The sequence below is a fragment of the Sander vitreus genome, chromosome 15 (genome assembly GCF_031162955.1).
Source record: "Sander vitreus isolate 19-12246 chromosome 15, sanVit1, whole genome shotgun sequence".
Classification (NCBI taxonomy): Eukaryota; Metazoa; Chordata; class Actinopteri; order Perciformes; family Percidae; genus Sander; species Sander vitreus.
Genome location: NC_135869.1, coordinates 18,158,490 through 18,186,193, shown reverse-complemented (window position 1 = coordinate 18,186,193; position 27,704 = coordinate 18,158,490). Strand labels below are relative to the sequence as shown.

Sequence of the window (27,704 nt, the reverse complement as noted above, 5' to 3'; positions counted from 1 at the left end):
TTAAGATTTAAAAATTGCATCAATTATTATTCATAAGGGATGAAGAAGGAAGGAAGAGACAACATATTTTCATTACTAGTATTATTATAGTATTAGTAGTAGTATACAGTAAATTATAATGGCAACGTTTTCTCCTGAAAGCTAAGTTTACCTGTGAGGATAACTAGACCTGCACTGCCCCCAAATGAACAACTGAGGGAATTTACTTTTTTTTCACAATTTCACAAACAAGGTTGAATAGCCATTAAAAAAAAAAAAGAATATAAGCAAAATTAGGGTTGTAAATCATGCTAGCCAGACCCAGATACCCGGCAGTCAGCCTGTATGTAGTTCACAATGTGTAAAGATGGTAATTACAGTATGAAGTTGGGATGGAGTAAAGGTACACCTCTCTCACATTGTAAGACCTATCTCCACAGTGCTGCGGAGTAGGGTACCCCTGACAAGAAAATGTAGAATATACTCAGGCCAGCTGGTTGCTGTGGGTCATCTTCCTCTCAGGTGCAGATCTAGTCCATTACAACTATCTCCACCACCTTTCCCTCTACCAGCCAAAAATGAATATGAGGCGACCCCTGGGAATAGTGATACGTGTCTTTACTGGTCATTTAACAATCCCAATTGAAGACATAATCAATTGACCATAATACAAACCAGACAAAAGTGAGTAATAATATACACCTGTACATCTTCATTGGAAAAGGACTCATTGGTGTTACTTTCCAACACAACGCAAATTGTTAAAGGCCAAACAGCACCCCAATACCGTGTTATGGTTGTATTCATAGGTCTGCACCCCATTATGACCCTTGTAGTTAAACTCTGACTTACTATGACTATGTTTTATCTTCCTAAAAAAATAGTATATATAAGTAGAACTGTTCATTTTATTTACTTATTTATTTTGTGAAAAAATGCATGTTAGAAAACACCCTCATTAGATGAGGAAAGCTCTTGCCAAATCTGAACTTGAGTAACTCAGGGCTTTGGGCCTGTATTGTTTTTTAACTGTTGAAATGAGCTTGTTGCACTAGCAGCATCAGCCCTGTGCCAAGGTTTTGCCTCCATGTCAATCAAAGCTGAGATCCCAATAGAGACATGCGAGGCCCATATGGTCAGAGAAGCCTGCATGTTGACATTCACATGGACACCACATATATTCATGAAACTAAGTTGCCTTTGCAGTTGAGTTCGCTTTATATCAGTGACTACACACATACACCATGTAACCACAAGGTGGTAGACTTTAGTTGATGATACTAAAAGGGTTGAACGTTTACTATTATAAAAGCAGGGGATTTTTACTGATACTGCGTTCAGATTAAAATATTTAGTTTATACTTTTTAGATGTCACACACTAAATTGCATGCATGATTTGACATTGCGTAGGTGAAAAGTGACTATCAAATACATGCATCCATGAGACAGAAGAAGCATCTGTCCAACATAGCAATCAATAATGACTGACATAAAGCGGGGTCAATAACAATTGGCTCCCTGCTGTCAATTTGGCCTATTTCAGAAAAAGATCCGCTTTGCACCATTTAGAATGACGTTAAGTTTTGGGGTCGGTTATAGATTCCACACTTCCCTGAATGGGAGGTGTTTTTCTTAAGGCAACGTCATCGATGCATCCTATGGTTAAAATCATAAAATTCCCCCATACGGAACTCACTGGGGTCCAAACCAAGCGCACCCAACGTGCTCTAAAACCAGCGTAGTGACGTAACGTCTTTGTGTTGGCAAATCACGGTGAACGCTGGGCGGGCATTGTGATGCTGTAGTTGAGTGTTAGCAGGCTAACTAGAGAAAGAAAGCTAACTAATCGTGAGAGTGGAGCTAACGATAAAGGCAACTGTCAAAACAGCAAGGGGAGCAGTATTAATGAAGTGATAATTCCGTTAGATGACTAGCTACATGAACAGATGTGTAGCTAGCTAGTTAATCAGAGACCGTGTTTGTCAGATGCCCGAGGAGCATTTTGGATACTACATCGATTGTCCCATTTCCAAACGGAAACCATTTCTGGACAAACAGTTCGTAGCTAGCTAGCCAGCTAGCTGAATCATCCAGGAGACTTTTCATTGTCACCTACAAACCCAACCTGAATGTTTTGTCTGTCATGAGTCCGGCCGGGTGCTCCCATGTGAACGGTTATAAGGTGGATAATTGGAAACAAAATCTTCGAGTCATATACCAATGCTTTGTTTGGAGTGGTACTGCTGAGACCAGGAGACGCAAGGTAAAAACACAGGAACTGCAACGTTAGCTTCAGAAACAAAAGTGAAATAATTTTAATGTGGCACAGACCGACACAGAACTGGAGTGCAAATTATGTCCCACGTGAAGCACAATCACTGAACGCGTTGAACAAAATTACGGGTTTAGTGAAAGTACTCCTGCAGCAGTAATGTTGCTAATAGTAGGGTTAGGCAGCTAGCTAGGTTATCACCGGTAAGTTAGCTAGCAAGACTCTGCTTGGTGAGCTGCGGAGTCTGGTGGCTTATTTGCTATTTTAACCGCAACGTTTAATTTCCTTTTTACTAGCTCGAGCAATGTTTATTCAACCTTTTTTTTCGTGAGTCAATCGGCTAGGTTAGCTTAGCGGTTTTGTCTGATAGATGCTGAACTGTTAGCTGCATGGTTAAACTTGGGTTTGAGGAGAGTAGTGGCCATGGGCTAACATTACCACACCAAATGTACCCATTGTCTCTTCACACGCACGCATTAAGGCCACATATTAGCGGTTCTCTCTTGGGCATCCTAGGTCAGTGTTTTTTTTTCCTGCACTGGTCGTTCAGTCAAGAGTTTGGATGCTGGGACGTCAGCTGATAACTTCATTGCCAATTTCTATTTGGGCTTATCCCAACACCTGCTCGGCCTACACTGCTCCGAATAGCTCTCTGTAATGTGATGTCATCACCGGACTGTGTTGCAGTTTATTTCACTTTACCACCATTTCTCTTCCTTTTTTGTCAACCAAAACTTGTTTTGTTTTTGTGCCATGATGTTGATTTAAAAACAAAAAACAAACAGACTCTTACATTTTTATTGTGGATTACCAACATTTATTTCTAGGTTGCTTGACTGTTATAAAATAAAAAATAAAAATAAATCCATGCTTCTCTTATATATGTCATACATTTTTATGTCGTTGTGATAAAATAGGTGCTTCAGAGTGATGCAGGATGGACAGAGCTGGTGAGTTGATGCTTATCCCCTCCTCATCTCTTCACTGACATACTGTAGTTCACGAGCTGGCTTGCTTTCTCTTCTCTTGCTCACCTATCTGTGTGCCTCAGTGCCTTTTCATTTAATGGACTGAATATTAGATGTAAACCTACGTAGCGGAAGAATTCAGCCCCATCGCTGTATCTGCTGTGATACACAGTTACAGCCAGTGAGATTACTGGCCAAAAACGGCAAAACGGCCAAAAGCATAGCTCAGTTACATTGCAGGCATGTCGAAACAAATAGCTAGTGCAAAATGGTCGATGACCCTTTTGTTTATACAGTGTTGTGACATGCTTTGGTTTGAGCACAGCTTTCACATCGTTTTTAATAATTATTTTTAAACCCTGGTGCGCATCAGAATGAGAGAACTAGAGAGCATCTGAAAATGTCTGAGACAGCCCTAAAAGGTTATCAGGCAGTGTGGTGGGGGACACTGCAACACTTTTACCAGCATTTGATAAATGTTAATATTGACTGTCTTGTTTTTTTTCCTCACACTCTACCTGACAGGAATGCAATCAACAGGAGCTCAGTCAGTCTATCACAGAAATAAAACTGGTCAGCTTTCTATTGCTCACTCCTTAGCAATTCAGTGTTCTGCCCAACCCCCAGTAGGCATGTTTAGCTGTTGCAAACCTTCCTTGTCGCTTAATTTTTGGAGAACCATTTCTGTATCACTTTGGAAAGCCTCACTGTCTCAGCACCCTTACTGCTACCTTTTTTTTTAACAATGACCACCATGACCAGTGCTTCAGCAGCATCCACCACTTTTCTCCTAAGGTTTACATCTGACAAAAACACTTTGTCTCTGCCATTTTTAGAGAAACAATGACTATATATATATATGTATATGTATATATGTGTGTATATGTGTATGTATATATATATATGTGTATGTATATATATGTATATGTATATATATGTATATATATATGTGTATGTGTGTATATATATGTGTATGTGTGTATATATATGTGTATGTGTGTATATATATGTATATGTATGTATATATATGTATATGTATGTATATATATATGTATGTATATATGTATATATATGTATATATGTATATATATGTATGTATGTATGTATGTATATATATATGTATGTTTATATATGTATGTATGTATGTATATATATATATGTATGTTTATATATATGTATATATATATATATATATATATATATATATATATATATATATATATATATATGTATGTATGTGTGTATGTATGTGTATATATATATGTATGTATGTATGTATATGGGGAAATCTCTCTTCCCTGTTTTTCTACCATGCCCGTGGTGGCATGCTGCATGAAAACCAGCTTGCTAACGGTCATAGTCCTCAAGGTTAGATGGCATTCAGAGACAATTTAGCATTCACACTATGTAGGTTGAGCTGTCGTGAGCAGGTTGCTGTACACTTTAAAGCTGTCATTGGTAGTTTTAGACTTGATTGCATTGTATTTGTATGCGCTGTCCTCCATCAGTCCATGTCATCTGTCAGTGCAGCACCAGATAGTACCTCTCACATGCCACTGCGTCGCAGTACACCCGTGGCCTTGGAATCTTGAAGTAATCTTACATAACTGACAATAGGCTTTGCTGTTTTTCTGTCATTGAACTATGGCTGTGTAATACCAGTACTGTATCCAATTGTGAAATTTTAGATATATAATTACTTTTACAGGTGTGATGTAAGTAAAAAGAGAAGGGCAAGCCTCTGTTTTTATTTATTTATATTAGCAATGCAGCTATGTGTTTTTTTTTTTTTTTTTTGCTTTACTGAATACAGTTGTCTACAATTAAAGTTGATTGACAAATAGCATTATATCTCAGTTTTGCTTACACGAGCCATCCTTTTAGCTTTGCGATGGATTCTGTCTCACATCTGTCAGTGTTTGTACCCATTGTTTTTGCTCTGCCCATCTGTAAACAGACACTGATGGTACAGGTTACTGATACAGAGAGAAAGGAGATTGGTTCCTGAATTAAGGGTTCTCTCTAATGCTTAATTGCACTCCAGGATGGCTATATGGGAGTATGAGTCTTGTGTCTCACTCACACCACCATCACCAAGGCTCTTTACCACCTAACGACTCTTGACATGCAGAGCAGGTGTAGTGCTACTCCAGTGGTACACAGGCAGGGCATTCTCCTGAGGTGAGGCAGTCTTTGATTTTGTTTAGCTCTGAATTATGAGCTAGAAGACTAGGTGCCTTTAACATCACATCCTGCTTTCTTAACTTTGTGGAATAAAAATACACGTAGAAATCCTGCATCTGTCCGTGCTATGTGGAAATGGTTATTTGAATAGATGTGGCAATGAGAGGTATGCTTGTTAGCATGCTTGAAAAAAAAAAAAAACTTATCACTGCACTGCTTACGGCATATTTGTCTCACAAGAGTACAACAATAGCAAATACACTGCAAGCACTGTAGTAAAAGAGACACCTTATGCAGCATAGAGGGAAGTTGAAAGTCATTGCCATTCAGAGACCAGGATATCAAAGAAGCATTTTGACATTGTATTTAGACTTGGTTTCATTAGCGAATGCCTTTTATCCTTAATTGCAGTTTTTCATCTCCTCTTCCCTTCCACCTTCCTCATTTCTTTTTTCCTTTTCCTGTAGTCTGTCCTCAGCAGCCTCCCTGCAAGCTGTCATCCTCTCTACCTCAAGCTAAAATCAATTCCCAGGCAGTGTGCAGGAACATTATAGTGGCTTGGGATCTGCTATCCTTAATTAGGAAAGCTTAATTAATAATAATTCTTTTGGCAAGTTGGTCCTAGATGAAATGCCCCATTAGCTTGGGATGTGCTTATGTGTTTACGCTAACACAGTGTACGAGAGTCTGCACGATGGAGCTGTTGTATTTGACACAAATGCTCCATGGAGAAAACATGAAATGCCTATTGAGCAGTGTATTAAAGATGTCCAACTAAGGGAGATGGCAAGAATAAACGAGTATGCAAAAGTGTTTTCTCTTTGGTTTTAATGGACATTCAATCATACATGATTTTCTTTTGTGCATCTGTGCTTCATTAAATTCTGTTCTGGTCGAGGTGTGCTGCATGCCATGTAGCCAGAGGGGCTACACCCACCGTAGACTGTCAGTATGTGTCATGCAACAAAAAATGGCTCCACTTCAGATTGCAGAGGAGGAACTATTGTTCTGATGTACTTTCCCTTCTATCTTCTTATGTTTAGTGGGTCTAGTGAGTGATTGTGATTGAGTACGGCACACGAGCCTTTGTCTGCACAGATTTCTTATGTTTCCTCTCTTAATTGAGATTCATGTTACACCAGATTGCCATGTGCCATTTAAGCAGACTTGCACAGCAGGATGTTGGCACAGCTTGGAGATAGAAACCTGCCCTTGCTTTAACAGTTGCATATATTCCTCTTTAGGCCCAACTCTAGTCATACTTATAATTTATGGTTTGTGAATGGCTATGGTGGTGAAGGGATAGTGTGAATATTAATGAAGGTCATGGTTATGTATTTTGTGTGCTGCCCCATCCAACAGAATACTCTATTCACTATCTATAAGACAAGGTTCTATGTCTACAAAAAACACGGCCACCATGAAGGAATCTGTCATGTAGTTAAATCAGAGCTATTATCTTAGGTTGAGTAGAAATTGGATGAGATGAATGCAGGGTGGGTGGGGTTCATGGAATTTTACAGCCATAACTTCTTTGAAGAATTTGCTGTCACTTTGATTAAAGGGCTAAGGGTGGTGATTAGAGAGCTGACTGAAGTCAGCTTTTTTATCTTCTAGTTTTAATAAATCATATATGATCAGAGGAACCATAACCCCCCCTCCTTTTTCCACATATGAAAACCCTCTTTCTGCTTGTGATGATGGAAGATGAGAGAGAAAGTGTTTGCTAGATGTTGCTGGGAATTTCAGAGGTAGGAAAATGAATGTATACATTTTTTTTTCCACGGATGACACATTTACTTCCTTGTGTCACTCTTTTCTCCCTCCTGTTCTTTCCACACACACACACACACACACACACACACAATGCACTGAGGCTCAGCCAATCCCAGAGAGCGACTGATTCCTGTGCTGAGAGCAGATCTCTTTGTCAGATCTGACTCCATCACATCACAGGCCTGTTCTCTGACTCATCAGCATACGTTTGTAGCAGCAGGATCTATTCCTCCAACCTCTTCTTAGCCCTTGCATGTTCTGCTTCTCTGCTCCCTCCCACACTTTTTCTTCCTCATTTTCCTTGCTTTTGCTTTTATTTGCCTACTTGAAAACCTAGTTCAGCCCACGATTCTCATTGCCTCTTGATTATCCCATTACATTTTTGCAAAATAAACCACTTGTATTGTTTATCTTTGTTATTACACAGCCTTGTTGAATACTCAATTCTGATTCGGCATTCTACGGTTTTATTTTTGAACCTCTTCAGGCTGATTCAAGACCCCTCCGCCTGCATCATCCTGTCGGGGTTCTAATACGCAATAATGACTGACTCGCTCTACATTATCCCTTACGTAGTTGTTATAGTTCTAAGATTACATAAAGTATACACTGCGTTGTTAAACTGCCATACTAAAATATAGTTTTCTGTTCACAGCTTATTTTTTTCATTTAAATAATTGGATTCTGTGAAATTCATAGCAAAGACTCTAATCCTCTCATTTTCCTTTTCTTCCCATCCTGTCCTTTTCCTTCATCCCTCTGCTTCATAGTCAACACTCAGTGGGTTTATATATATCAGATGTTGGTTTCTGGCCCCCTTCCAGACCTATTTCTTGCATGTCTGTGTGCTTTCTGTCACTCCCAGCCTGGTCCCAGGTCTTGTCTAATGTGGCTTTTGGTCTGTCAGTCACTGTGGCTGTGGCTCAGTGACTCAGACTAAACAAATGGCACGACGTCTGTAACTTCCAATAGTAATGGGCCTGGTGTGTCGCCTTGTGGTGTCCCTTTCACATGCTATTGCCTCCCAATTTTTCAGCCTCAAAGAATCTAGCCTCCCACAGATATTCAGCATCTTATTTAAAAGTATGAAGGCACTATAATGCACTTGAAGTCTTTGAGCACAGTCAGTACTATGACAATGTGCTCTACCACAGTGCTTTCATCCTTGCTGTTTATTTTAATTCAGATATGTTAAAGGAAACTGCGATTGACTAAGAGCTTGGTCTCCTACTATGCATTAGCAGTCGTCCGCTAGGGAACAATCCTGGTCAGGAAGATGCAATGCTTACATAGGCACAAAAGTGATCCATGGTAAACAAAAAAGCAGTGTTTTTTTTTTAATATAGGTATTGTAGCTTCATATACTATGTGCATTGACCATGTATATATGCTTATAAGGCTTAGTGAGGGTTAGTCTTTAATTTGAAAATGTTTGTCTGGAGGACGAGCATGACTTTGCATTTTGATTAAGCTCCTCTCTCTTTAAGCTATGTCCAGCTCTCTTCTCAGCCCCTCCTCGCTAGACAAGTTCACTTTGACTGATTTTCTCTTCCATCTCTCCTTCTGACCAATTCGCTTCTTTGCCCTCCCTTTAACTAGAGATGGTACCCCTCATTTGACTGTCCAACAGGCTCTGGTAATACATGACTGCTTCAAAGCACGCTGGTGATGGCCAGAACCAGCCAATGAGGCTGCTGTCCAGCCCTCACTTAGCTCATTAGCCAGATGGTGGTACTGTCAGTCACTCCCCAGGGGCTGGCCAAGCCCAAAACCAAGAGGCAATCAATCTCTTCCTGTGTGGACACTCAGTTATTCCCTATTGTTAAAACCTTGGGCCTAAGTGACAGCTTTTCTTCGGACTAGGCATTTTGTCTGGAAATGGTTCTCTGTCCTTGTGAAAAAGGTGAAGATTGTGGCATTAGACACTTGCAAGATAATTTATTACTTAGTTCTGCTCAATATAGATTTACTTTTAAAGACTGCAGTACACTAATATCCCCACTGTGCCTGTTTTCTGCAGACAGTACTTATAGATTTTCCTGGAGGTAATGTTCAAGGCTCTGTGAATCCCGATTGGTGCCATGAGAATAAAAAAGAAATCAACTACCTGTGATCTAATGAGGTTTGAGTCCAAGGGGACCATTCAGTCACATCAGGGGTCTCTCCTCAAAGCGTGTTTTCTTTTGGTGGAGCAGGGCGTTTGTGGGCATCTGGTAGCTGCAGGGTTTGACAAGTGATCACACACCCTTTTGTTAAGCTGGAGCAAGACTGTTAACCATCTGTGCAGACAAACACAATGCTGTCGGCATGGTCCTCCCTTTTGCCATACATGTTTGTCTGTTTTTTTTTTTTTTTTTTTTTTTTTGCAGCCTTGTTCAGTAGTAGTAGAAGTTGTATCTTAGCTTAGTTCCACTCCATCCTCATTTTATTCCGTTTTATTTCTTGTCCTCGAGATTGCAAGAAGCTAGACTCCATACACTGGTGCTCATGGTTTAACTATAATGTCCTTATAGCAGTGTGTGACAATATCGGCTTCTAAACTTCACACTCCACCAATCCTTCGTGCCTCCCACAACTCGGATTCATTTGGATGAGGTGGGAATACATTCTCACGCAAATGCCATATAGCATGTCATTCTCAACAGAGGTTACAATGAGCTGAAGGACGGAACTAAGATGAGAATAGAGTAAGATTTGTATTCTGTATTCTGTGTGTCTGCTAAGACTGTATTTTGCAGGCCAGGCATTGTCATGTGGGGATAGTGGGAAGTGAAGGGGTGGGGGGGGGGCTGGTTCTGGAGAAATTTTGTGTATCCCTTTTGTGCATATTTAGTGTGTGTGTGTGTGTGTGTGTAAGCATGCACAGGCTTATGAGTGTGAAGCAGCTTGGTGAGTCACTGCTCTCATACAGCTGTGCTCTCTACCCCGTATTGACTCTCTCTCCCCAGTCTGTTCTTTGCAGCATGAGCATGCTCAGTAGAGCCAGACCTTTGTCCACATCATAATCGTCGTCGTCCGTTTCTCTCCTCCTCAGTTATAGCTCATCACATTACTGGCTCTGTTTGAGTATATTAGGGATGCACCAAATCCAGAATTTTGGGATTCGGCCGAATACCAAATCCACTGGTTAAGATTCTGCCGAAACCGAATACCAAATCCTACTCCCATCCTCAGTCCATTAACACAGTAAACACATTAATGAAGTAAACAACGTCCGCAGCAGTGTATTTTTGTCCTTTTCTGTCCTTCCTTTGCCGTACCTGAAGTTGCTGCATTTTGGGTTCTGTTTGTAGATTCCTTCATGCACAACTTGTATTCTTTCGGATGTTTCATACGCAATGTTTTAACAGCGGCGATGTTGTGTATTGTTTAGGGTCCTTGCACACACGAGACAAATCGGCATTGCAAATTGAACATGTAGCTTGACTTGAATCACATTCTTTTGACTGAAAGTACTGCCAAACAACACTTTTTCTGCTCACGAGTTCCATTTTCACTTTCTCACAGCCTACAGCATTGAACAGTCCACCTATGTAAACACCTTTCCGTAATCAACGTCATTACGTCCATCAGCGTAGCGCGCATAGGGTTCGGTGGAAAAAATTCTAATGTTCGGCAGAAACCGAACCCCGTCAAAAAGCCCAATATTCGGCCGAAGCCGAATCCTGGATTCGGTGCATCCCTGGAATATATGAATGCATTAACCTAAATGCTGAGGTAGGAATAATGCAGTCAGATTAAAATAAAGCAGGAGGAGATTGAGAAGCTGAGTATGGATGTTACTTTATTTAGATTTATATGTATGCAGATAGATGTAGAACATCGGACGATTCATACAGTACTGTAGTTGTTGGGCTTGTGTCATTGTTATCTGACGGCTCCTCAATGGACCCACAGAGCATGTAATGCTATCTTATCCTCAAGTTGAAGATGTACTGGAGACATATTCATCCAGTCAATGCCTTTCTGCACCAATCAACAGCCTTGTACATTAGTGGGTGATTCCCCTGGAAACTGAGCCCAGCCTAACTTGCCTCAAAGGGCGCATCCAGATGTGAGATGCAGCCTAGCACAGCATGAACGTGAGCTTGTTACCTGTCCAACCCTTGTTCCAGTTGTCTGTGCCAGGGGTGGATCAATAGCTGATCTAATAGAACATTAAAAGCCCTGGGTGCAGAGAGAGGCAGTTCTGCAGACACTGAGGAGTAGATGAACCATGGTGAGAGGGAGAGAGCACAGAGACCGGCTATAGGGGTGTTGAGGCAGGGGAGGGTGAGGGGGTGCGTGGCATTTTTGAATTGGAGTCCTGGTGCAGTGGGGATCAACAACATCACTGCTGCTCGTGCATGTAGAGTTTCATTTATAATTTAAAAACCCCTGTCCTGCTTCACTCTGTGCCTTTAATCTCATCTGTGCCCTCTTTTGCTCTTAGCGTGACAATGACACAAGCTCTACCTCAAAAGTTCAGAGAGTCTGCTGTAGATGTGTTCAGTTTAAGTGGCAGTCAACACTTTGTTCCTTCCCTTTACTCACCATACATCCCTCTTGGCAAAGCACCCCTCGCTGATTTGTTTCTGCCCCCTCCTATACACTCATTCAGAGCTGGGTGGCTAATAGACCAATATGAATACAAACAGAGCTTAGTGTCTGTGACCCTGAATATCCCCTCCACTGCAATGTCATCACAATCCAGCCCACGCCCACTAATGCTCTGCCAAAACACAGACCTGACTGTGAGTTTTGTGGTCTGTCTCTGCAGCAATGCATAGTAGCATTTGTCTGGTGTTTCATGTAACACCCCTATCCCTAGCCTACCATGATATGAGCAGATTAATATTCAATTACTTCTGGTACCCTCTGACAACTTCTCCATACAAATAGATGTTTGTGCAGGACTGCTATTTCAGTCTTGCACCCACCTGCTCCGATCATTTCCACACTCTCCCACATATGAGCTTTACCAGTTTTGCATATATTCAGATCTCTACCATGACAACATTTTTGTTGTTGAAAACCTGTCTGTCTTATCACACATATAACGTATCTATTTTTTTTATTTAAAGAAATGCACATGGAGTTACTTAACTGTTTATTAAGCCGTATTTAAAAGAGCTTTATTATACCGTTTTTTTCAAAATAAAAGATCTTCAGGTAGTATAGTAGCTAGAAAAATGGATACATTTTTTGTTCATCAGATCAAGATTCAGAGCAGCAGCAGTATTAGTGTTATTGTTAATATATATAAATGAGATGTGGATTAGGAATGGAAGGTTTGTGTGACATTTCGACTATTAAACAAAAATGTACATCTTGACTAGAGAGCGAGAGTGAAACGGAACTGTATCTGGCAAGGCATTTGGATGCACATAGTTTATTGGAACACAAAGCATTTCTGCATAGTCAAGACCAATATCCACCACCATCCGTGTATGAATATGTATGTGAATCTTCACTGGTCTCACGATTTGATTCGATCACGAATACCCTGTCATCGATTCGATATCCCGATGCATCACAATGCGTCACCTCATCAATATTATTATATATTGCTACACATTGTTTTCATCAACAAATTCAAGCAGTCAGCTATATCTGAACTCTTCTTTCTATTGTATCTGCTCTTAAAAAAAGACTTAAAGACTTCCTGAATGTAGCGGAGTCTGAACACAGCAGAAAAAAGGCAAAAACAAGAAAAGCATCAACCGGAACATTAACAAGTAACATCGGTAGGCAATAATCGATTATGGTCTGTCACTGCATCGATGCAGAATCGTCCATCAACACCCCTAGTGAATGGGAAAATGAGAGGCAAACTGTCAAGCTCTTTGTCCGGGAAGGTAGTAAAGCGCTATATAGATCCTGGCCATTTACCATCCTAATATTGGCCTCATTATACTGACTGCCCACTTCCAACCATATTATATACTGAAAAGCCTTTGTTCGCACCATTTGTATTGGTTAAAGTTTCATGATAAAATAAAACAAAAATGTTGTGGCCTTGGATGTTGAGGTTTTAAGTCATCCTTTGAGTTAAGTGGGCTAGTCGATGCTTTATTATACCACACAAGTGGTTTAGGTTTTAGTTGTGTAGTTATCCCATTGAACAGACCGTTCTATGTTATGTGTCATCCAGAGAGAAGGAAGTGAAACTGTCTAGCAAACTTCTTTTATTTCTCTTCAACAATATGCGTCAATGTTGTTCATATGGTTTCAGGTTATGCTATTGTATCTCTAGTCAAAATATAGCAGTAGGCAGACAATCCTGTAAAGGGCCCTTACGTTTCTGTCTAATAGCTTAAGCAAGGTGTGTAAGAGTGTGAGTCTTTCTTCCAAGCTAGTTTCACACAGTGTACCAGAAACTGAAAACTGGTAAATCTCACCAGCCAATAGTTTCTTTCTCATTTTGTTTCTCTTCACCTTTGCTTCAAACCTACTTTCCCTCTGTCTTCTCTCTCTCTGAGTGGGCGACTCATTGCGGCATGGTCTGCACCCTGAAAGGCTTTGATTAGATCACTCTCTTTTCTCTCTTATTCAATTTCTCCCTCTCAAAGCAGGCTTGCAGACTACATGTTGCTGTGCTTTCACTCACATTACCAACAGAACTGTATAGAGAAAGCATTGAGTGTAATCACTGCTAAAAATGCATTTGCTAAAGTACTTATTGTGAAATGATAGCATTTTAGTACACAATCTGCATGTTATAGGCTACATTTTTAAGGCGGCAGAAGTGAAATGGAATTGGGAGTATTTGTCATACCTTATCACATCTTCAAATGCAGCTTGTTTGGCCAGAGTCACCTGAAGCAGCTCCACCACAATTAAGGCTCCAGGCTTAGCTACACAGGTATTCAGCCATATAGCCTGTATGTCTGTGAGGCCTATGTTGCTATGTTGTTTATTAGCTTGACTAGTGTTGGATGCTCTAACAGTGACACCTGTTGGAGAGGGTTTGGGATTTGTGTGTGTTCAATGTGAGAGCACTTAGACATCTGTGGTCTTCATAATGCAGTTCCAAACGAAGATCCAAACTCATGTACATGTGCGCCTGTGCACACACACAGCATCTGTATCACATTTCTGCCCAAAGAATTGTGACAATCTTCATCACACTTGTCTACCACACTTTGTTCAGTTCATCTTTCCTCTCCCTTTATCACACTGCATTTCACTACTCGGACTTGGTCATGGCCACTCAGGCTAGACCAACAACCCTTCTCTGTGCTCCCCTTTCATGCAGTTGTTATACAACTTTCACATATATGCAGTGTAACCACCAAACCTAATTTGAATTGTGCATAAGACGAGAACCTGTGCAACTGTTCAACCCCTGCAGGGCTCATTTATTGCAGGTTTGCAGAAGATGTCAGGCACTCTTAATGTTCAGTTTCTCTGGGTTACCTCTGGGTGCTGTAGTCAAACCAATTACACACACTCCAGCTACTGTTAGTGTGTGCTTCAGACAAATTCTGCTTGCCTTCTCCAATGTGCCTGCCAAGCAATAAATCCCATCATGCCCTGCATGTGTTAGCGAGCGAAAGATTCAGTGTGGAATTATGTTGTTATTCAACTGCGTTGAATTTGTCAACAGGCCCAGCAATCTTTAGTTTGTCTTCATATCAGGTCTATTCAATCACCGTGTCATCCAAAGTGTTTGTGTGTCTGACTGGAACACAGAAATCTGATTCAGCTGGCAGAATGTTCCACTCTGCCTGCCTATGCCACTCTACAGTATAGCTCAGGGCTCTGTCCTGCTGCAGAGGATTTTCTCACCACACTGACTGTCCTCTCCTTTTTTGCTCCCAATTCCTTTCCCTCCTCCAACCCCCTTTCTCCTTTGGGTCTTTCTTTCCAGGCCAAGTCGTGTATCTGTCACATGTGTGGCGCCCACCTGAACCGACTCCACTCTTGTCTCTACTGCGTATTTTTCGGCTGTTTTACGAAGAAACACATCCACGAGCACGCAAAAAACAAGAGACACAATCTAGGTAAGCCACACACTCACCCCACTATTTAAGACATCATTCTGAAGCAAATCTGATTCTGATTGCGTTGTAGTATTATTTAAGCAACAAATTGCGTTTCATAATTCTGTATTTAAAAAAGAAATCTCCCGATAAAGCTCAAATGATAGTTGATAAATGATGATTGCACTATATCAGTATACACTATATTGTCCCTGCCTACATCCAAGGATCAGTCCCATTCTGTCAGTCCTCACATTCACATGCACCCCCGTGGCCCACTGCAGCATAAGCTATTATCAGCGAAGGATTACAGCATTACTTTGGGCAACTTCCTCCTCTGAGCCGACAGGGAGCTAAACCTCACCCTAACCGCAGCACATTACCATTCTGGGGGGTGCGCCTTAGCCAGTCGAATGTCATGGGTTTAAGTTTTCACTCCCTTTCATACTGCAGCAAGAGACGGGTAGACATTGCTAATCCACAGCTACCAGAAAGCCTAGCTTCAGCATTACATTCCAATTATGCTATGTAAGACAATGACACTTATGAGCAAGATTTTGATATTACCTTGACAAGGACTACTTAATATAGAAAATCAGGCATACGGTAGGGTGGCTTGGTAGTTGTCTGAATGGTTTTAATTGATTTAATGCATTTCAACAGTTTGGTTACACACGTACCCCAAGTGATCGGCCACAGTGTTAATTACCTTTTGAGCTTTCCACAGGAGCCTCTCTGACACGGGCACTCTGTTCTTCTCCATCTCTAATCAAATTAATCCAACCTCCCTGTCTCCTAGACAGCAAGCTCCCTTCTTCTCAGAACACCTTATTACATCTCTTTCATCTCCTTTTCCTAACAACCTCACTCCTCAGGACTCCTTCAATATCTTCTGTCCTTTTTTTTTCTAGCTACGTCCATTTTCTGGATGCATTTCACCTCTTCTCCTTTTCTTCCACCTCTTCATCCTCTCATTCTTTGTTCTCATCCTTCGTTTAAGTGAATAAGCTTCATGAATCCCTGCCCAGCTGTATCTTGTGCAGTACTCCACAGTCTGTATCTTCTTCCTCTCACTCGATGATGACACTTTTTCAAATTAATTTCTTTCTTTCTGCGTGATTTATTTCTTTGTATGTTCTCTTATCTCGTACAAAGAAACACACACACACACACAGACAAAAAACACGGCACTGGGACAACAACATAATATCAGGGTTCATACGTTTTGAAAAAACCTGGAAAAGTTATGGAATTTAAAAAAAATGCAAATTCCAGGCCTGGAAAGGTTTTGGTTAACATAAAAAGACCCAGAAAGTTTTGGAAAAGTCATGGTTATTTTTTTTTTTTAACACAGCATAATAATATGTGATTAATAAATGTATTTCAGGTCGTCGTAACCTCAACGTTCTATTCAGGGCGCAATATTACGAATCCCACTATGAACCACATAAATTGTCATTCATTTTATTGTTAAACCTCTGAGGGTAAACTTTAACACAGATTTTTATTCTTATTGTATAATGCCGACTGACATTTTCAGGAACACATAGTCATGGAAATTTGCCGGAAAAGTATTGGTTAAAATGCGTATGAACCCTGTAATATACACCAGTCAGGTTTTCTACATGATGTGTTGGCTCACTTTCTCACTGTGGGTAGCACCAAAAACAGAACAAATGTCTAGTTAAGGTAAAAATAGGTTGTCACGGCAACAGAGCTGAGGTATTGTTGCCGTGGAGTTTTAGAATGGAAGCGGATGGTGTGTTACTTGAAAGCCCGGGTGGGGGTGGGAAACAAATGCACCTACTCCATCACTACTCCGCTCATATCTCTTATAATTGCTCAGTGCAAGCAATGAAATGGAAACATGACATCACACGTGCGGTGAGGGGAAAAGGCAGGGTGGCGAAAGCACTTGTCTTGAGGCTGGCTGTGCCAGCGAGGTTGGACAGTAAAATAAAACCTAACGTGTGTTACTGTGGTGGAAAAATCTATTTGTAATTATGGTGCAATCTCTCTTTCTCCCTCTCTTTCCCTCCTTCCCGTTTCCAGCGATAGACTTATTATACGGGGGAATTTATTGTTTTGTGTGTCAAGACTACATATACGACAAAGACATGGAGCAGATTGCCAAAGAGGAACAGAGGAAAGCCTGGAAATTGCAAGGTAGAGCATTTTGTTTTCTCAGAGAACTTAATCCAGCTTTTGAAACAAGGCCACTTGTTATCTCAGTGCCGTCACATTTGTGTTCCTTTTGTATCCACAGGCATAGGGGAGAAATACACAACATGGGAGCCGACCAAGAGGGAGCTAGAATTATTACGACACAATCCAAAGCGGAGGAAAATCACTACAAACTGTACCATAGGTAAGCAATAGTCTGCACAGATTGTCATTCCTTGACAGTGTGTGCGCTGTGGGTATTCTTTATAGCTGTGTGTGTCTCTACATGTGCCTATGGCGCAAGTGTATTTGGGGTCACTCTTGCATTTAATTGTGATACCCAAGGTCAACAGGACCGGGCAGCCCCACAGGCAGTACACTGTGAAGCCAGAACACAGTGTTCCCTCGCTGATACTGCGCACCACAGTGGACCTGAATTTGTGTTTGTGTCTCCCCATAACTTGTTTTCTCAGTGTTCTGTTGCTTTGTTTTCTTCCTGCTTTCTGTGTTGTGTTGCTCGGATTTTGTACATGTGCGTTTGCTGGTTTTGGTTTGCCAAATGTCTTTTACCATCCTTCACCCGCTTATATCTTTGAAGAGCTTGGTTGGTAGCTCTGATGACTGTGTGTCTATTTGTGTGCGCACACCAGGACCAGTCTGAAGTATTAAAGCTCTCGCTGAGAGCTCTCTTCCAGAACCAAACCTTGCTCAATTGGATTAGACCCAATACCTTGCTGTGTCTCACCTGTTCTACTGGGCATCATTGGATCACTGTAGCTTTACTTTCTCACTCTAAATGAATCCATTCACAGCTTTAGGGTCTGCTCCAGGATACACACTGTTTTTGCTGGCAACAAAAATACTGAATCTGAAAGTGCCAGTGGCTTTAATGTTTAATAACTATGCAGGCAAATTGAGGTGTGTGTGTGTGGTCCCATATACGTCTGCAACTACCAAATATTTACATTATCGATTAAGCTGCCAATAATTGTTTGGATTGATTGTGTAATAGTTTGTCAAATAAAATGGTAAAAATGACAATATCAATTTCCTGAATCCCAAGCTAACGTCGTCATATGCTTGTTTAGTCTGACCATTAACCTAAACCCAAATATACTGCATTCAGGCCACTGTCACAGCTGCAAATTCTCACAATTGATAATCTGTAACTAGGTTGTATTGGTCATTTTTGCTTGATAAGTGACTTAAATGCTTAATTAGTAATTAAAAATAGTTAGTGTTAAGGAGTATCAGTATTGGCTATTCTCTAATTTTGATGATTTCTAATAAGCAAGTTGAGCACAGCTAAACCTCTGTGTCCAGAGAAACAGATCAGGTCCTTTAGCATAGATTTGAATGCCCTCCGTTGGCAGCAGTATGAATGCGAAGCACTGTCTCGTTGCCATGTTGCTCTCACACTTTGCTTTGTCTCTTCTTGTCCTGCAGGTTTACGAGGGTTAATAAACCTGGGCAACACATGTTTCATGAACTGTATTGTTCAGGCCCTAACACACACACCGCTGCTTCGAGACTTCTTTCTCTCCGACAGACACAAGTGCGAGATGCAATCAAACTCCTGTCTGGTGTGTGAGATGTCGCAGCTCTTTCAAGAGGTATGTTGCACAGTTTGTGTGTGTATGAACTTGTTACATAGGTTTATTTAATCACACAAAGAAAAGAATAATTCATAATTTTGGTTAAAACTGAGCCATGGTTTTATTGAGAACCACATAATACAGAACATACTCCCGCAGTGTAACCCACTGCAGAAGGCTGAGTCACTGTTGAGCTCTTTTGTTGAGTCCAAAGAGGAAGGCAGAGAGGAGGAAAAAATCCTGCCTGAAAGGAATGTACAGAGCCACATGCAAATGAATAAGCAGAATGCAGTACTTACACTTTTATTGAACTTGGTCTGTCAATGTGAATTATGTTGCACAGCCACTTATAGCCACTTAATCTCAGCTCTTTGATACAAAAGTTTGGCATTTTACATCTAACAAACTCATTGGCCCTGGACGTTATGTAATATCTGCCTGGTCTGCTCCCACACTGCCTCGCTTTTTTCTTACATTTCTCACTTCCCAGTATATATATGGGCCCACAGATGGCAAGTGGTGCTATAATGGGTTGAGTCATCAACCCCCCACCCCCCCTCTCTCTCACACACACACACACACACACACACACACACACACACACACACACACACATATCCCTACCCGGTCTCAGTTGGCTTAACCATTCAGCTATATAACGTATGAATGCAGTAATCGCTCACCTCTATCACCCAGGGAGGCAGACATTGATTGAGTATTCAGCTTTGTGTGAGACAGAAAATTCAGGGTCAGTCATACAAGAAAAATTAATCTATTTAAATGTTCCCAAACACACACAGAATCAATCCCAAGTCTTTCTACCTCCACGCCTTGTCTCAAATCTCTAATTCCATTGCTTACTTTCATCCCCCACCTTTGTTCTGTTTTTAACCCACCCTCAAATCGTACACACACTTTTTTTTTTTTTTAAACTGCCGAAAAGGAGCAGAGTTTGTAAGATTCAAAAGACATGTCAGCGTGGCATGTTTTCCCCTCTCACAGCTCAATCAGATTTCAGAGAGAGCTGTGGAGAATAAAGCAAGGTGTGTGCAACATTTTGGTGTTGAGAAATTAGAGCCCTCCCTGGCATTAATGAGGTCTGGTTGGAACTTCATTGTAATGTTTGCACCCTGCCAACTCTTGCTCTCTGCTCAGCTCTGTTACTTTCTTACCCACATCTCCTGACCTTGACCTGGATTGTCACTCACTCGAATTCCCATGACAACGCACAGACTCCGCAACTCTTCACAGATGAATGTTTTTGCTCCAAATGCTCCCGCTTTCCAACCAGTTCTTCGTCTTCTCCGTCTCTGCTCTATGGATGTGCTGTCATTAGAGCTAGTGCTGTTAGGTGACACATGGAGAAATTAGTTTAAAATTAGAATTGTAGAAAGTAGCTGCTGAAAGAGTCAGAAAATCACCTTGACTGACAGACTGGTTCAGCCATGAATTATAGATCACAGTGAGCAATGTAGCTATGAGATTGGCAAAGATGTGATAAAACATAATGCACCCAGTAACACCTGGAGAATAGACTAACCAAACGCTCCTCTTCACCCCCACCACCTCTCCCATTTTTCTTCCCTGCTCTCAGTTCTACTCGGGCCACCGTTCACCCCACATTCCCTTCCGGCTGCTGCACCTGGTGTGGACTCATGCACGTCACCTCGCAGGCTACGAGCAGCAAGACGCCCACGAATTCCTCATCGCAGCGTTAGATGTACTACATAGGCACTGCAAAGGGGACACCATCAGTAAGCTATATAATGAATCCATATGTCATTCCCAGCGTGCATACTGCATTTAGAGTGTAAGTAAGTTTGAAGGGTTTACTATAGAATATTTTTTTTTTTTGCATGTGCGTTCTTCAATATTTTCTGTCAGCCCAGGATGGCAGCTTGTTCAAGTCAGACTAAATGGGAAACGCAGCAAAGAGCAGTGTCAGTTGAGATTGAGAGGAGTGTGTCTGGGCCACCTACTGCCTCTGATCCATCATGTGGAGTTATACCTCAGATCTACCCACAGAGCACAGTACCTTACTTTACTGGAAGCATACTGAAGGAGACTGGCAATAGTGTGTACCAAAGGGACAGGAAGCAAGCAGTGTGAGGAATGTCAATAGGCCCTGCTGCAGTGCAATGACAGGCTGACTCACCCACAGACCTTGCAGTAATGCTTACTACTACTAGCTAGAATCCAGAGAGTTGTGAAGTGGCAGAGAGGCTGCTCTGCAGGGTAATGGATAAGTGAGAAAGAGGGCCAGACAGAGTCTTTCAGAGGTGCTAAACAGGTTGTTGGTGTTATCTGTGCGTCTATTTATACTTTCTGCTCTTTGTGGTCCACAGGAGACGACAATGGGAAGAAGGCCAACAATCCAAACCACTGTAACTGCATCATCGACCAAATCTTCACTGGGGGCCTGCAATCAGATGTTACCTGTCAAGTTTGCCAGTATGTTTGTGTGTGTCTATCCTGTGTGTTTGCGACTAAACAGTGTAAAAATGCAATTTACCGAAATAAAGCCCCATGTAAGATCTTTGCTGCCCATTCATGTTGATGGAGCATCACATGACCACCTATTCCCCTCCTTTTCCTACATTTATACTCATTCATCCATCATCCATCTATCAATCCGATTGCGTAGTCTACTCTCACCGCTGGGCTGATCGATGTGGACACCACCTGTCCTCCCAGAGTGGGTGAACCACTCGATGTGTCCTCTACACTGCTCTTATTAAAAGTCCTGGGCCCTGCAGAGCTGCTGTAAGGGCGGTTGTCTAGACTGCATCACAACCCAAGTGCTGCCATTCCCCTAGAGCTGTCCTGTCACATTAACACTAGCACGCTGCACTGAACTGCAATGCACCTCGCCCAGTCTAGCAGGCAAGCCGAGCGCAGCTCTGTGCCATGTTACCTGCCTCCACAGTGAACTGAGAGACTGCTATAAATTGAACCTATCTGTAGTCATTAAACAACTCTACTGTTGACTACAGATTACTCATGGGTAAGGCCTTAAGCAACAGAAAATGCATTCCTCAAGGCTTTTTCAACAAAAATGGTAGCATAATTTTTGCCACATTACTGCAGGGTTGCTCTCTCACCCATCATAAATGCATGCCTACTTGCTTTAATAGCCACCTGCTGGTACCACTGGGTGTTACAGCACCATGACTCATCTTATCAACAGTGATAATGCGTACTGCATGTATTCTACACTAGAAGCCTCCATTTTGCCCGGGCTGCAGTCCATTATAGTCATTGGGCTGTAATAATACAAATTCCTTATGTAAGGCCAATTTTCTCTGATGTAATACTTCATTGAATTGCAAATGGACCTGTGTGTATAATGCACACACTCAATCTTCCAGCAGGATTAAACAAAAACATGTTCAGAATCTTCAGAGGCTGCATGAATTTAAGCTTTTGTATTGCTGTCTATGTCATCATCCTTTTATCATGACCTGTAATAAAGGACACACAACCACACAGTATTTATTCAACTTCATAATCCAAATCACATTTTTTTTTTTTTTTTTTCTCTAGCGGGGTTTCCACGACGATAGATCCATTCTGGGACATCAGTCTTGACCTTCCTGGCTCATCGACGCCTTTCTGGCCCCTCAGCCCGGGAGGGGATGGCAGCACAGTCAATGGAGAGAGCCACCTGTCAGGGTCCACCACTCTCACAGACTGCCTACGCAGGTACAGCTTCAGTCAGTTGACATCAGACAGATGTCTGTCTTTTCTGCCGGTCAGGTTTCTCTTTTTATATGAAAAACATTTGGCAAGGAAAGGAGGGACTGCCATTTTCTACTTGTTTTTTTTCAATTGGCTTATTTTCCTGTATCCCTTCTGCCACCTCTCCAAATTTATGGATGTCAATCGTCTCCACTTGAAATGAATTTCACTAAGGGTCACTTATTGTGTCTGCTCAGGCACAACAACCCTGTTATCCCTGGATCTCATCTTCCGTCATCACCAGGTTGGCAGGGCAGATGTGACCTCTCATATCTCCTCTACTGCCTCTTCATTCTTGCAATTTCTTTTCCTTCTCTTATCTTATTTCATTCCCTTTCCTCTCCACCTAATTCATTTCCCCCGTGCCCTCACTCTACCTCTCACATTCGTCTCATCCTCCCCCTCTCTTTCTCTCGCCTCCTTTCCTTCAGACTTTTTACTGCAGCACCTCACACACCCTTAGTTGCTGCAGCAAGTCTCTTAAAGGTACAGAACTGGTTGGTGCTGTTGCCGTGGTGATAGAGGCGTTGGCATTACCAGCAGGGCTTTGGGTTGGGTGGACTGACATACAGAGTGGCTGCACCAAAACTCTGCAGGCAGACATGATGCACAAGCCCTCATAACATCTTCAGATTCACTTCAGATCTGTAGGAATAGAACTAGGTGAGATCAAAGGGATTATGTAACATAGCCAAAGAAAATATAACCATGATAGTTTTCTTCCCCTTTTTCCCAGTTTTCACTTCCTGTCTCTTGTTTGTCCCACATGTTCTCTGCTCGTTCACACCCTCTCTTCTTCTCTTTTATTCCAACCCTCCCTCTGCAGGTTTACGCGGCCAGAGCATCTAGGAAGCAGTGCCAAAATCAAGTGTGGCGGTTGCCATAGTTACCAGGAATCCACCAAACAGCTGACAATGAAGAAGCTCCCCATCGTAGCATGTTTCCATCTTAAAGTGAGTCAGCCAGTGACAAAGTACTGCCAATTATCACTTGTTACAATATCTGTCACTTTTATTATTTCAGGCTACACTGAGCTTCAAAATTAAAAAAAAGTCTTAAAAAGTCTTCACTGAAGCCATCTAGGTCTTAAATTATTTCAAACAGGTCTTCAATTTCCTATGTCCATGTAACGCTACCTCTAATGGTCAATAAAATGCTCCTTCTGCGCTATTTTTTAAATTCCGTGATGTTTCGCTGACTAACGACTCAGATGAAACCAAGATGCAACTTTATTTGGCGCACGTCTCTTTCGGATTGTACCACAGATATAAAACGGATTCTATTCTTTAGCTATGGGGAAGTGCAAGTTTAGCGATACTTGGCTTAAAACTGAATGTAGGGCTTGGTTAAAGCCAGTTGCTAACAACATATTTGAAGCCTACTGCTTCTTATGCAAGAAAGCAATTAAACTGGGATCGTTGGGTGTACGGGCGCTGGAGTCTCATGCAAAAAGTGAGAAACATTTAACTGCTGTGAAGGGTCTCCAGCAAATGAGCCAAACCATCAGCCAGTTCTGCCAAGTATCTGCCGGCTCCAGCCCCGGCCCCAGCACTACCTCCACACGGCCTAGGCGAGACCCACACTGCAGCTCCGCAACTCCCGTAAGCGTCCTACGTGTCGCTTTTGGATCAGAGCCAGCACTAAGAGCGGAGGTATTCTGGGTCCTCCACAAGGTGACTAGACACCAGTCCTACAATGCGAATGAGGAAATCGGGGAATTGTTTCCGACGATGTAATGGTTTCAAAAAGGTCTTTTTAAAAAGTCTTAAATTTGACTTGTTGAAACCTGCAGAAATCCTGAAATAGGGTTGCGTGACGTGGCTTAAACGATGATTCAAATCTAGATGCTTATTTTTTCAGAATTTTAATTTTATTATTTAGTTTTGATATCTTTTTTTTTTTATTTATTTTTTTAGAACAGCATCCTTACATATTCCAATAAATAAATATATTTATATACTGTAATATATGCCAATTCTGTCCTGTGTGTATGCAGTCTTACATCTGATGGAGGCAAAGTTCAGATTTTGCAGTGCTTTAGCTTTCTAGTACACTGTGTTCATAATTCAATTCAGTTGTTGGTGCATTACCTCCTACTGTGTAGCCCTTTCACCGAGTGTCCCAGGACACCCATGACTTCAGTGACTCGTGCCGCCCTCCGCTGGCCATGTTTTATTTATCAACAGTATTGGGGGGCCTATAATGTATTTATGATATTCATAGGAACATGCTTCAAGAAGATTGTTTAAGATCAATCCAAGCCTGTTATTATCTTGTTATGAATGTGTAAATGTGTGACACAGGGTGGAAAACATGCATTTTCACTAGCTGTGTTTTATTTTGTATGTTGTAATGATGATGCCTGTTATTTCTAAATATGTGTCCTCTCCCCTCCCCCCCACTCTCTCACTTTCTCTCTTACCATGCTTCTGCCCCTCCCCCCCCCTCTCTCCTCTCTCCTCTCTCATCCTCCCTCTCTGGCCATCTCCAGCGGTTTGAGCACTCTGCCAAACTGCGGAGGAAGATCACTACATACGTTTCCTTCCCCCTAGAGTTGGACATGACGCCATTCATGGCATCCAGGTAAGCCTCCATCTAAGCTTTTCTACCCATATAATGGATCTTGTCCCGCCAGTCTTCAAATCCAGATATAAATATACAGATGTTTCTAAAAAAAAAAAAAAAAAACCCTGTAGCACTTATTTAAGTGGTTTATTACATTTTAATGTTTGTACATACTATATGATACACTACATACTTTGTACTCACAGGAATTGCACATATCGGCATCGCTACCAAAACAGCATTATTAAATGCTCCCTATAAATATATATTGATGTCAGTAAAGCATGCACTAGCGGTACTGCCCCACCCCTGGCTGTAGCATCCATTCAGCTCTGTTCAGCGACCTGAAGATCATTTATAGATAGGATCATTCTGCCGCCTAGTGGATTTATGTGTCAGTGTAGCATGTTTACGCATGCATGCAGCTTTAAAAATGCTAATGTCTTGCTATTCTTTTTCTGTCTCCCACAGCAAAGAGAGCAGAATGAATGGGCAGTATCAACAGACGGTTGATGTATTAAACAACGACAATAAGTGAGTACCTTGGAAAACGTGTACCACAGCAAACTGATTTATTAACACTGCTGCTTCACAGCAGTACTGACATAGTAGAAATTTCTCATCTAGCATAGCAGCACATGCTAATGACCTGAAGCATCCGGCTGTGACTTCCCCAAATTAAATCAATTTGAAGCCTATTAAAAGCTGCTTAGTTTTCTTCATCCATGACAGTTACAATAGCTTTCATTTTCCAGACATTCTTAAGAAGAAGTTAGTATGCAAGGTGTTCCCTGATGAGGCCTCTAATGCACAAGAAAGACCTGAAAGAGCATCAGTATGGGGTTTAAAAGAAATAAAGGTGTCCATATATTGGGAGAATAGTGGGGCCTTTATGAGATACTTGTGTTTAAGTGAAGTCACATAACAGAACAAAGACAGATTCCCGTCTCTTTGTCTTTTTATTTCCAGGTATTCCTTGTTTGCGGTGGTCAACCACCAAGGCACATTAGAGAGTGGCCACTACACCAGCTTCATCCGCCAGCACAAAGACCAGTGGTTCAAATGTGATGATGCCATAATCACCAAGGCCAGCATTAAGGATGTACTCGATAGTGAAGGGTAAGAATGGAAACAAGACATTGGCAGCGCTACAAAATGTTATACAGTATGCAATTTGAATCAAATGTCTCTTTCTCCCCCCTCCCTCCCTCCGTCAGGTATCTCTTATTCTACCATAAACAGTTCCTTGAGTATGAGTAGTCTTTGTGACCACTGACCATGAAGAACCACTGCTTCTAATGAGAGAGCCAAGGGACTGGGGACAGGATGAAACACAATTACACAAACCTACCTGAAACTCTTTGACTAACCAGTCTGCTCCTCCAGCTCTGGAGGACAAAAATAAAAAGACGTGTGAAATCATGCAACCTTTCAAAAGAAAACGAAAACAAACAAGCACTGAGCTACTTCTTGGCATCTACTTGACAAAACTGAATGAAGAGGAGTGTACGAGGAGGAAGAGTCAGGCGTCGCCAGTTCCAGGCTTGGGCAGAGTGAAGAGGCCCCACACCCCTCACGCTCTCTCCCTTCCCCTAGGGGGACAGGGGCTGTCTTGAGTGTTGATTGGGCACATCTGGATTTTTCTTACAGTATTCTGACCCCCTCCACTACACACACACACACACACACACACACACACACACACTCCATTTCTCTCCCATGGTGCTATCATTTCAACTGACCACGCATTTAACTTGATTATGCTGACCAAGCATTTAACTTGATTTGTTGTCATATGCATATGGGACTGAACGCAAAAAAAAAAAATATATAGAATCAACGTATTATGAACTTTGCAAGAACATTTTTTTAAGGTATGGTTATGATTCTTATCATTTGTGAATTTAGTTAAGACATACTGTATAAATCTAGTATACATCTATTGTTTAAGAGCAAAAAAAACAACATGGGAGAGCTTAGAGACGCTGCCTTTGCCAGTTGCTGGGGATGTGCTGCCATGGAAACTAAGTGGATTTGGACCTGAGTGTGCTCCTGTTCCATTATTTACTGTGTTGATTGTTTTATTTTTAAGTCTGGTTGAGGGCAGGGAATATCTATTTTTTTAGCAACTCATTGAATTTTTGTTTACTGTTCCTTTCGGTGTCTTTTTGATTTCTTTTTACATTTCAGTACAGTCATATTTCCCTCGCTGTTCTAGTACTGGAAATGTTTTTGGACGTATTATACTTTCATTCTTGTGGAATTGTTGGTATTATGATGGTGATGGTTAAATTGGCTAACCTTTTGCTGTTTATGAATTGTATGTTGAATGTGAGCTTTGGGTTTCGTATGGCATTCTGAAGAGAAGACTCGATACATGAACTCCAAATGAGGTCCTATAATATGTGAGAATGCTGTGTTCTCTCATGTAACACCTTGAATGCTCCGTGCAAAAAAAAAAAAAAAAAAGCCCATTTAACAACACTGCATGCGACTGGG

At 41.5% G+C, this 27,704-nt stretch overlaps 1 protein-coding gene across 2 annotated transcripts; it reads left to right on the top strand.

The window, feature by feature from the left end:
• The first annotated feature begins 1,768 nt into the window (after positions 1-1,768).
• Positions 1,769-27,704, top strand: LOC144530001 (ubiquitin carboxyl-terminal hydrolase 22-like). Of its 2 annotated transcripts, XM_078269400.1 has the most exons (14): positions 1,769-2,243; positions 3,170-3,202; positions 15,033-15,165; positions 17,197-17,310; positions 17,411-17,512; positions 18,754-18,920; positions 20,497-20,656; positions 21,248-21,353; positions 22,446-22,604; positions 23,467-23,593; positions 25,132-25,223; positions 25,677-25,739; positions 26,175-26,324; positions 26,423-27,704. In XM_078269400.1, the coding sequence occupies exons 1-14, from the start codon at positions 2,124-2,126 to the stop codon at positions 26,463-26,465; spliced, it is 1,569 nt and encodes a 522-aa protein (XP_078125526.1). In that variant the 5' UTR covers positions 1,769-2,123; the 3' UTR covers positions 26,466-27,704. The 2 variants fall into 2 exon arrangements, with proteins under 2 accessions (XP_078125526.1, XP_078125527.1); XM_078269401.1 differs by lacking the exon at positions 3,170-3,202.

Excerpts from the sequence above, each read along its gene's own strand:
- LOC144530001 (XM_078269400.1), top strand. The coding sequence starts at position 2,124 with ATGAGTCCGGCCGGGTGCTCCCATGTGAACGGTTATAAGGTGGATAAT. Across the intron at positions 3,203-15,032 it reads ATGCAGGATGGACAGAGCTG|GCCAAGTCGTGTATCTGTCA; the intron begins GTGAGTTGATGC and ends CTTTCTTTCCAG. Across the intron at positions 23,594-25,131 it reads TAGCATGTTTCCATCTTAAA|CGGTTTGAGCACTCTGCCAA; the intron begins GTGAGTCAGCCA and ends GGCCATCTCCAG.